We start from the raw sequence: 11,251 nt of genomic DNA on the forward strand, positions 1-11,251 counted from the left end.
CATCCAAGAAGGAAGAAAAGGACAATGCTTTTTATTGTGACCCTGGGAAGTGTGGGGTTAGTGTACGGTTAAGACTCGGAATGAGGTCAAAGGACATGGCAACTTCCTTGTTTTAGATCGCTGTGTTCCTCACTACCACTCATGCTTCTTATGAAACCACTTTGACACCTAAATCCTTAAATCACACCACTTTTGTCTTAGTCTCACCCTTTCTTTCTGCTTCTGCTTTCTTCTCTCTTCTCATTCAGGTATTTTTCTATCCCTTCTCCAATTTTATTTCTTTTTCCATTCTGGAAGAGGGATTCCTGTGCTGAGCTCATTTTCGAACAAGGGAAGCCTCAATCTCCATTCACAGTTCTTTTTTTTTTTTTACTTAGTGACAATACAACCTTATCTGTTTGCCCCTTTTTCATTTTTTTCTTCAGAATGGTTATAACCCTTGAAACTTGCTCTTAATCAAAATGGGGTTTTACTGGGAAGGAAAAAAAAAAATCTCAGCATGAGCTTATATTCGGATTAATTTGTCATAAACTTCTCTTGTTTTGAGATTCTCGTTGATTGTTGTGTGTGGGATTTTTTGCTTTTTGCTTTTTGCTTGTGGGGGAAGGGGATTCTAGGGATTTCGTGTGGTTTCTTATCTTTGCATTTTGTTCCTTTCTGTGATTGTTTCTCTGAAATCCCATAATACTGGTTTTTCTCTTGTCGTGCAAATTATTGATTTTTTTTTTTGTGGTCGAAGTGCTTTAACTATTACACTGTTTTTCGAGTTGATTTACCTAGTAACATAATTGAGGATGTCACTTGCCGTGGAAGTTAAGAATGAAAATTCGACCGTTGTTATGTGTAGTTTAACATGGTTTTCTGGAATTGGAAAATCCCCAGGCGGATTCCTTAATTAGAATGTGTCTCAGAAGCATGGGTGTTGCTAAAACAATGCTGTATCCGAACCAGGTACATACCCGTATTCTACTCGTCGGCTACTCATAGCTACGCACCAGAAATATTTTACAAAAAGAATGGATACTCCATTTGGGTAGGTATGGGTACCTTTTTAGTACTATTGAACCTGTACTCAAGTCAAATGAATACAAAATTTCAAATAAAAGAGAAGATCTTGTCCAATTTGATTCTTTGCAGGCTAGATGGAACTTGAAACCAAAAGAATGGTGGGTCATGTAGAGTGTTGCAATTTTTAGGCTTCAATAAATTGCACTGAGACTCTTTCACAACCCTCATTGTCTTCTTGTTGTGAGAGAACTAGAACAGATCCATTTATCTGTTTTATGAAAAGAAATAGGATTAATCCTAAAGGAACTTAATATTTAGTTTTTGTGTAGAAATATCTGTCTCCTCTCATAAAAGGGTAATAATTATTAAGAGGCTAAAAACTAAATATGAGAAATTGATGGAGATGAATGTGATCCACACACTTGATGGGGTTGTCTGAAGCTTTCGACATTTGCTAGTCTTTCTGATGATGAATTATTTTTGAAAGAATTTTTTTTTTTCCAAAGATGTTGGAGAAGGAAATGATGAGATTGAAACTGTTAAAGGATGAGGCCATAGTTATGTTTAGGTCTTATATCTATTTTATATTTTTTTACATATTTTAGTTTTTTATTATGAGATATGTTTAGGTTGTGTTGTTTTCATGTTATTTTGTAAATTATGTTTTTACTATTTACAAAATGTAATCATATTTATAATTAATTATATTCTTTATATATTAGGATCCTACCCAAATTTTTTTGAAAAGGCCATATTTGGTATAATCCGCCTTTTGTGAGTGAACCATAATTGTTTAGAGTTTTTTTCTCCACAGTTGTACCAACAGAGAAAATGTTTTGAAATGGAGTAAAATTTGTCTTTCCCCTTTAATAGTCCTTTCTATTTCCACATTTCTTAACTGCTGTCAATGAAGGCTCTGGTAAATGTTTGATAGATACAAACACTTGAGATATGTTAAGCTTATTATATGCATTTTCTTTGTAATTATATCTTTACTATAAGAAGCATAGCATACACGGATCCTTAATATTGCTTTTCCTGTCCAAAGCAGATTGTCTCTGCTTACCATTTTGGAGAAGACATCAGGGGTTTCCAAATAAGTTAAACATGATAAAACGGTTTCCAAGTAGGAATCATAGGTCCAAAGGGATCAAGGTAAAACATGTCCTGCAATTTCTCCTGTTGCTTGGTGTTTGCTTCTGGTTGATCTACCAGGTTAAGCACAATCATGATAAGAAGAAGGAATTTGACAAGAAGGATCTAAAACATTCTGTCAGTACCCAGGCTGATCCGATCCTGAAACTTGGTAGAAAAGATCCTCTGCCAGGTAAGCATGACGAAAGTCAGAATGAGAAACATGAGGAAGATGAGGAAGATGAACATATTGAAGAGGATGAAGAAAATAAACATGATCATGAAGAACAGGAAGACGCAGGCAAGCATGAAAGTGAAGAACATGAAGATAACAATCATGAAGGCAGAGGCCAAAATAAACAGGGAGCAGAAGAGCTGGAGGAGGATGAAAACAAAAATGAAGATGTTGAAGATGAAGGAAGAGGGGTAGGAGACGATGAGATTGATGAAAATGATCAAGAGAAATCAGAGGTGGATACTACTGATCGTGATGATGAGTTCTTGGACGAAGAGAAAGACAAAGAACAAGAGCCTGATGAGAAGGAGAACGGAAATGGGGATGAGGAAAAAGGAGGTTTAGTTGAAAACCACTTCAATCATGAGGCCCGGGAGGAACATTACAAGGGGGATGATGCTTCTAGTGCTGTGACCCATGATACTCATGCAACTAGCACTGAAACTGAGACAGTTAGCTTGGAAAACTCTGATGTAAACTTAGAAATGAATATCACAAAATCTGAAAACGAGGCAACTTATTCAGATGAAAGTATCAAGAATCAAAATGTTTCAGATTTGAGGGCTTCAGAAAGTGATGTGATCGACGGGATTTCTTCAAATGAAACTGCTGTTAAAGAGTCTGGAAATAATACTGTGTCCAACCCTGTGGATGATAGCTCATTTCTAAATAAATCAACCTCAACAAACTCTGAACCAGGCAGTAATCTGACAGTAGTGACCACAGGAATGAGCAATAACTTGACTGGAGCTGGTAATGACACTACAAGTTCGTCTGAACAAAATAAAACAGTGTTATTAGCTGAATCTGACCAAGCACAGAGCACCGTGAACAACACAACAATCACTGAAGATGTCAAAATTGTGCAAACAGAGGGATTAGATCAGAGTGGCAGTGAACATTCTGAAGAAAAGCAGCACAATACTGTTTCGGTTGACTCTGATAAAACTGAAAATGGAGATGCAGCTGCAGGAGAATCGTCTAACCTAGCAGCTTCAAATGTAACTGAGAACCCTTACAGAAATGAGAGGTCTGAATCTGATAGCTCTGATAGTGGCAAGTCCCAAGGTAATAATGAAACGAGACAAACTCAGAATGCTGATGAAACGTCCGAAGGAGACACTCAAACAAATGAAACTGATGAAACATCAGACACTTCCTCTGCCAATGAAAGTTTGGATTCAGCTGAACTTGATGCCATTGATTCTTCTGATAGTCGTATCCACGAGGATGCTGCCGAAGTTCGAACCGATCTGGATACATTGCCAGATTTCAGAGGTGAAGTAGATGACGAAACTGCCGCAGAGTGAAGTGGAAAGAATGTCAATGGGTTCTTGAAAAGAGCTCTTTCAGTTTTTCTTCTGACCCATTTGTTAAAATATGTTTGCTTGACACAGGTTGTTTCAAGGCAAGATCTTTAAAGGCCCAAACACAGTTTAGATGATATTTTTAATGATTGTATCAAAGTCTGGATGTCTGTAATTTGTTGCTACTATTTTTCCACTTATTTTTGCGTGAACTTCTCGTTCTTTCTATTTTTTCTATAGGACATTTTTTTTATTACATTAGTTCTCAGTGGATAAAGGATGGTGATTAAGATCAATCTTAATGAGGATATCCATTATAAAGAGAGGTAATTTTGTTCTTTATTTATTTTCTCTTTTATAAATAACTAAAATGTTAATTTTAATACATTTGTGAACCTTGCTGTCTGTTTATTCTTACAACAATAGACTTCAAAATGACCTTTCTTTCCATGTTAACACAGACTTATCTTTCCATGATTCACAATTTTCTACAAACTCTTAATATGAAATTTTTTTTACTTCATTAAATGATTTCAATTATGAAATTATATTTGATAAATAGAAATTACAATAATAGTTTTCAATGAAACTTATTTTATAAATAATTTATAACTGTTTATATTTGTAGTGTGTCTGCTGATTAGTTTATTACGATAATTGAGGTTGATATATATAAGGGTTGGTGGTACCTTGCTTAATTGGCTCCAAATTTTTTTGTGAAAATCAATATAGATATACACTGAAACATGTGTATAACTAAACTATTACATGAGGTGATATTTTTTTTTTTAATTCAAATACATTAAATTATTCCATTATAGTAGTCTTTTTTTTAATTTGGTATAAATTAATGTAACATCTCAATAATTATAGATTGAAAACTATAATTTATTTTTAGGAGTTAATAAAAACAATGATACAGTGAAGAATAAATAAATAATAAGAAAAGGAATATGAAATAACATATAGAATTTAAAACTATACAAGAACAGAAAATACGATAGAATATTTACCTTAAGATCGAATGGTAAAAGGTTCAACATAAGACCGAACGGTTTAATACATAAGTTATACTGGACGATTATAAAATCTTAAACAAACCAAATGTTTATCCAAACATGAAAATAAATGAAACCTAGTGTAGGATTGGAAGTTAAGTTTAGTTGGAAATAGTTTTTTAACACTTAATAAGGTGTGATAAACTAAGTCTTTCAATAAAGTATGGTTAATTTCTTTACCCATCACATCTAACTTATTTAATTTATATTTCTTTACATTGCTCTAGGCCAAGAAACAACAATAGTTCGAAAGAGAACATTCATATTTTAATCACTTTATACATATTCCTCAATATTACCTCATATTTTGTCAGTGTCCAACAATTTTAAAACCTTAAAATTCACCATTTATATGTTACGATTCGATGTGATATGGCTTATTATCAACTGGTATAATAAAGTAGATTTCAAATGAATTCGTATTAATTTATACATGAATTATAAATGGGTGGAATTTGGTATCATTGATTTAGAATCTCATGATCCGATGATTTTTTTTCCCCTGTTTCTATCATTTGTTTTACCAATTATTGTAAAGTTGCATAAGCTTAAAATATTAAATAAAAAGAAATCAAAAGACTATATTCAACATTTTATTGAATTTATTTTTAACTTCCTTCAACACACTCTATTCAGATATTTAAATTGCATTTTTTTCATTCTTTTAAAATAGTTAACACAAGTTACGAAGCTAATTTTATTTTTTGTTTGTTTTGAGATTCACTGTTAAGTTATATTTAACCATTTATAATCTGATACATCGATATTTTTACATATCATCCATATGTTACAGTGTACTCCACTCCTTCATCACACTTAATGATTTAAATCTTATTATTTAAATGATGAATGTACAGGTATTTACTATCATTCTAAGTGAATTCAATGTAATTTTCAATAGTGTTCGTTTCTATCAGCAGTTGTTATTACTTTTGAATCTAAAGAGTAATTGGTTTTTAAAGGAAAGTAAATAAACTGAAACGGTTGCTTCGAACTATAAGCATAGGTTATTTAATATATAATAGTTAAACAAAGGAAACTTGAAAGGGAAAAAGTCTGACCTTACTGATGGAAGAAAGAGATAAATGAAGAAACAAGGGGAAGCGAATAAGGTTAACGAAGAATCCTTTCATTATCGTGAATAATGAAATCTATATATATTTCTAAAAACAGCAAAACCAAAAGGTGAAGTTTTATTCCCTTGTCCAATTCTTGATTAACGGACAAATTATTTTAACCACAATGAACCCTTTGAAAAGAATAGAAGAAGATCAAAGATACCAATTTCGAAAAGCAAGATAATGAGCATCGGGAGGTGATGAAGCCATGGGAATCCCAACATCAGGTTTGTTATCAAAGGCGTCATAGCGTTCGATTGCAGCAAATCCATTACTAGGTGCTATAATGGAGGAAGAAGATAGAGCAGAAGAGCGGTCAACGATGAATTTGCTGGCATGTTTTTCTATGTTGTTCTTGAGGTCCTCAGTGGAGGCCTTTAACTGGAGGAGCTCATGCAATCCAAGGTCATCGACAGGGCTCTCCCACCAAAACTGTTTCTGCCTAGCTTTCCTCATATGGTCCAGATCATCCCCTCGCTTCTTTTCAACCTCCAAAAGGTTAAAAAGCTGAGTGAGTTGCATGTTGAGATCACGAACATTGGCGTTTCGATGAGCCTCAACGAGATGCTGCGCACTGGAATCTTGTGGAGGGTTCCGCGTGGTGTAGCGATCGATGAGGGACTCAACTTCTGGATGCCCAAAAGAGAAGGCCTTGTCTGCAGGAGAGAAAACGACGATGGCGATCTCTACACCACAGAGGGTGCAAAGTTCGCTGGCTTTCTTGAACACTCCTGAACGACGTTTAGAGAACGTCACTTGCAAATGACTCTTCTTCGGTATTTTCTCTATTGGGATCTTTTGACGACCCAAGCTACACTTTTTATTCTTCGACATCCTCCCACAGACAATACCTCCTCCCAAACTATTCTCTCTCTTTTATATCACTAAATCTTTCTTTTACACCTGTCCAAATTAATTTTCCTTTTTATGTCTTTTTATTTCTTTTTATTATTAGTCCTAACCGGGAAGTTATATAATCTTTGCTCTTAATATCTCATCATTGTTGCAAGCTATCATTCACAGGTTACCATATTCTGTTTTTTTTTTTTTTTTTTTTTACATAATATACATTACAGACATTTCTTTATATTTAAAAATTATAATTAATATTACGTTGGTCATTGATGTAAATAATTTATCCTTCTCACAGCGTAACAATACAATACGAGGTACTATTATTTTTACACTCAACATTTATATATATTTACTATATATTTTACTATTCAATTCTCTTTATGTTCTTATGAATATAAAAATTAACTTTTTTAATAATCAAGATACTCTTAAAATAGGTTGTCAAGTTATAGATATAGTATAAAAAAAACATTTTCCTATAAGATAAACATATCACAAAGTAAAATGCCATGTCTCGAACTTTTAATTAGTTTTCAACAAATAAAAAGGTAGAGAGATCTGTATTGACTTTGTTTTCATTAGTTTGGGAAATTATACACGAAGGGAAGGGATCCAAAATCATGATGAATATGTACACTGAAAAGTGTAACAATAAAAACTATATGTTTGGTTGTTGGCTGTTTGGATTAAAATTGGAAGAAATTAAATTGTTTTTTTTTTTAAAAAAACTAACATTTTTTTTCTTCTTGATTCATGAGTTTGTTTATTAAAATTCATAAAAATAATTTTGTAACTTTGAAAAGTTAGAAAAATAAATTCAAAGAAATAATTTTTAATAAGAAAAAATAAGAGAAAAAACCCCTCTTTATAAACAACAGTCCAAAATAAAATAAAAAAGAAAAATTATAAGAGAGAATTTCTATCCCTTAGACGATGTATAAACTAATTTTAATTTATTAAAATTTTTAAGTCATTATTATTTAATATATAATTTTAAATTCCTATGAGAGAGAGAGAGAGAGAGAGTTAAACTATGATTAACAATAATGTTAGTTTCTTTCCGATGAAATTCAAACACAAACTTATTTTCCACAATTCTCCAGAATGTTATTAAAAATATCATAAAGATATTTTTTTTTTTGTAAATTTTTCAAATCAATTTGAAATTTAAATTTTAAAATTACAAAATTAATTACACATACAAATGTTTTGTGAACATAGTTAGAAAAGGAAGGGGTTGTAAAATCAAAATATACTTAGTTATCTCATTCTTTTATATTAGAATATACACCTTGAAATTATGGATGACCAGTAATAAGAAAAATTAGGGGGTGAAATGTTAACAAACATATTTTCTTATGTTAGACACAATATTTTACGGGCTACGCTTTACAAACCCAATATAAAATCACTGTATTCTTTTACGGGCCTTTCTGTGTGATTTTAGATTTAGTCCAACAGGACCAATGGTAATTGATAATTATCATTCAAACTATTCAACTGTTCTTTTATTTACGATAAGTTAATACATTAATAATTAATTCACTATTAATAAAACTTATTTTTGTAATAAGTATATAATATATATTACCGTAAAGTATTATATTATATTATATAATATACATATCGAGGACAAATCAAATTACCAAAACAATAGGATTAACAAATTTATTTCCCAATCTCATATTTCTTTTTCTCTAAATCCAATTCTAATAAAAATTTCACAGTCGCATTTTAAGAAAAAAAAAACAGTCAATATTATATTTATTAAAATTATTCTTGAAGTGACTACATCCTTTCTCATATAATACGTGAGATAAATTATTTGTTTATTAATATATTAATTGATAACATATTTATCGTTATTTATTATACTACATTTAATATAAACTATATAAACTAAACAATAAATATAAAATTATAATTATTCATTGATTAATAAATACAAATTAACATATCAATTAAAATTTTATAAATTAGTACTTCGATTAATAAAAACAAATTAATAAATTTATGATTTGTTATAACAATTCATGAACAAAAATTCATATCAAAATTAAATTAATGTTTCTTATTATAGTAGTTCATAAATGTAAATAATACTATAATTAATAAATACGAAGTTAATATATTTATTGATCGGGAGACTGATTAAGAAATATATAATAACATGTTAATAAAATACCGTATTAGAAAGTTATCTTGATATTATATAGAAATAACGATAAATTCATTTATTATAATGAAATGAATATTGTTCTTTGGTTGCTTTTATATATTTATTGTAAATTACATACCTCTTTCGTGAGATATCTACATGGTACATTATTTTCTATTATTTTATGGAAATTAAGTGTAAAATACACCTTCTTTTTGTGTGAGATGCGGTATTATTAGGCATCCTCGTATTTTTAGTGTTAAGAAATTATTTTATTTAACTTAATATCATACATATAATTAAATTTTTTATTGAGAAATAAAAGTATCTAAGCATATTTGGTAGTGTAATATTTTTGTCATCACGTATATGACTTCACTAGTTTGACTCAAGGATACGTATCTAGATAAGTTTAGTCTAAAAGAGTCTAATTTCATGTATGGATGTGTGAAAGTTATGTGATGATTCACACATCTATACATGAAATTAGAAACATATATTAGATGTGCTGTGTTATTTATATTTTCTTTTTGTTCCTAATATAGCTTATCTTGTGTGTCATCTAAATAATTTAATTGTTTATGAAAATTCTTTTACTCATTAACTTATCATGCTGGTTTTTTGTTGTTTTGTGTGTCTATGTTTGTTTTTTATTTGTAATGATCACTTTATTTTTGTGAACCGTTGTAAGTGTTGAAGCAACTATAGTGGAAGATGGTGATACAATAAAGTCTTCTTATTAGTCGTTTAGTAATTATTTGTAATTGTTTTAAACATATTTTATTATTATGGTTTTTTTTTGTTTTGATAACTATATTAATAATATATATTTATATGTTAATCTGTTTTGTTTTATCAATTTTTATGATGTTTTTATGAGTTATAAAATGTTAAAATTGGGATATTAATATATGTTAAAAAATCATTAAGTTCGTTTTTTTAAAAAAAAAAAAACTAGTAAATGAAAAAGTATATTAAAATATTTAAGTTTATTGTTATATGAAAATTTTATAGAAAAAAATGGTCGAATTGACACTAAAAGAATATAATCTTTAGATATTGAATGTATTTGTTGGTGGGGTGTTTTTATTAGATTATTTATAACGTTATAAAATTAATTTATTAATTTTTTATTTAGAGGAGATTCTTAATAGACTTTTCTAAAGGATAAAAACTCGTTTGATAGAGTAGTAATTACAATCAAAGTGATGGAAGAAGTAGGACGAAAAAAAAAAACTTGTATAATAATTGTGGGTTATGAAAAAGTTTATCGTTTAGTTAAACGGAAATCCCTGTGTTACATTATGGGAAAATTAGAATTTTGTGAAAAAATAGATATCATGGACAAGAGTAGAGCTGGACATTATTAACTAAATTATACTATTTATACTATTTTGCATCATAAAAATTGAACTACTTTTCATAAAAATTGAACTATACTTATTTGTAATCAGTTCAGAAAAAACTAAACTTCTTTTATGAACATTATAGTTAACTACTTCAAACGATGTATTATATATATATATATATATATATATATATATGTGTGTGTGTGTGTGTGTGTGTGTGTGGTTTGCTAACTTGCATACGTCTGTTTTTCAGTTGGTACATTTTAGTAATGTGTACCGGGTTTCTGTCGACAAAAATATTCTTATATATCATGTATTTTAAGTTTTAAGGTTAAGGATATTTTAATAATTTTCATTCTCAAAACTAAAAAAATAAAAAAAGAAACCCTCAAACCCTTAGCCACCTCCCTCATTCCTCTCAATCCTTTCTCTTTCATTTCTCTGTCATCCTTACTCTAACCCAATTGAACAAAAATCAGAAACACTTGCCTTCTTATTTTAATAATTTTCATTATCAAAACTAAAAAAAGAAACCCCAAACCCTTACTCACCTCCTTCATTCCTCTCCTTACTCACCTCCTTCATTCCTCTCAACCCTTTCTCCTTCATCTCTCTCACTCAAAAATTTTCTCTGTCATCTTTGCACTAGTCCCAACTAAGAAAACACTTATTATTAAACAATTTAATTTTGTAAAGAGTTGAGTGATTGACATATTCACCTTCCGAAAAAAGTTCATTCAAAATCTCTTTAATTTCATTATCTTCACTATACGGGCACAACTTGCACCAATACCTTATGAGCATCCTTCATTTACATTCCGAGACTACTAGGTAACATTGCTCCGTGACAATTTTTTTTTTTTTTTGTAGAAATTCATTAACTTGTTTTCCTTTACTAAAGAAAAAACAAATCAAAATACAATAAAATCTTCAACGATAAAATCAAACAATAAAAATTATAAATCTTGAAATTTTATTTAAAATTATATAAAGAAAAAATTAGGTGCTTTAATTTTTTTATTTATGTAA

The 11,251-nt window shown here is 29.8% G+C and overlaps 2 protein-coding genes across 5 annotated transcripts; one reads left to right on the forward strand and one right to left on the reverse strand.

Annotated features, from left to right (window-relative positions):
• The first annotated feature begins 11 nt into the window (after nucleotides 1–11).
• Nucleotides 12–4,007, forward strand: LOC106772570 (dentin sialophosphoprotein). 4 transcript variants are annotated; one of them, XM_014659066.2, is made up of 3 exons: nucleotides 12–248; nucleotides 848–951; nucleotides 2,060–4,007. In XM_014659066.2, the coding sequence occupies exon 3, from the start codon at nucleotides 2,116–2,118 to the stop codon at nucleotides 3,685–3,687; it is 1,572 nt and encodes a 523-aa protein (XP_014514552.1). In that variant the 5' UTR covers nucleotides 12–248; nucleotides 848–951; nucleotides 2,060–2,115; the 3' UTR covers nucleotides 3,688–4,007. The 4 variants fall into 4 exon arrangements, with proteins under 4 accessions (XP_014514552.1, XP_022641408.1, XP_014514553.1 ...); XM_022785687.1 differs by having other exon boundaries at nucleotides 883–951; XM_014659067.2 differs by lacking the exon at nucleotides 848–951 and adding an exon at nucleotides 952–1,033.
• A 1,838-nt stretch (nucleotides 4,008–5,845) lies between these two features.
• Nucleotides 5,846–6,764, reverse strand: LOC106771651 (agamous-like MADS-box protein AGL62). Its single transcript, XM_014657650.2, has one exon. The coding sequence runs from the start codon at nucleotides 6,692–6,694 to the stop codon at nucleotides 6,014–6,016; it is 681 nt and encodes a 226-aa protein (XP_014513136.1). The 5' UTR covers nucleotides 6,695–6,764; the 3' UTR covers nucleotides 5,846–6,013.
• Between the last annotated feature and the right edge of the window lie 4,487 nt (nucleotides 6,765–11,251).

This window comes from Vigna radiata, chromosome 8 (assembly GCF_000741045.1).
Source record: "Vigna radiata var. radiata cultivar VC1973A chromosome 8, Vradiata_ver6, whole genome shotgun sequence".
NCBI classification, from domain to species: Eukaryota; Viridiplantae; Streptophyta; class Magnoliopsida; order Fabales; family Fabaceae; genus Vigna; species Vigna radiata.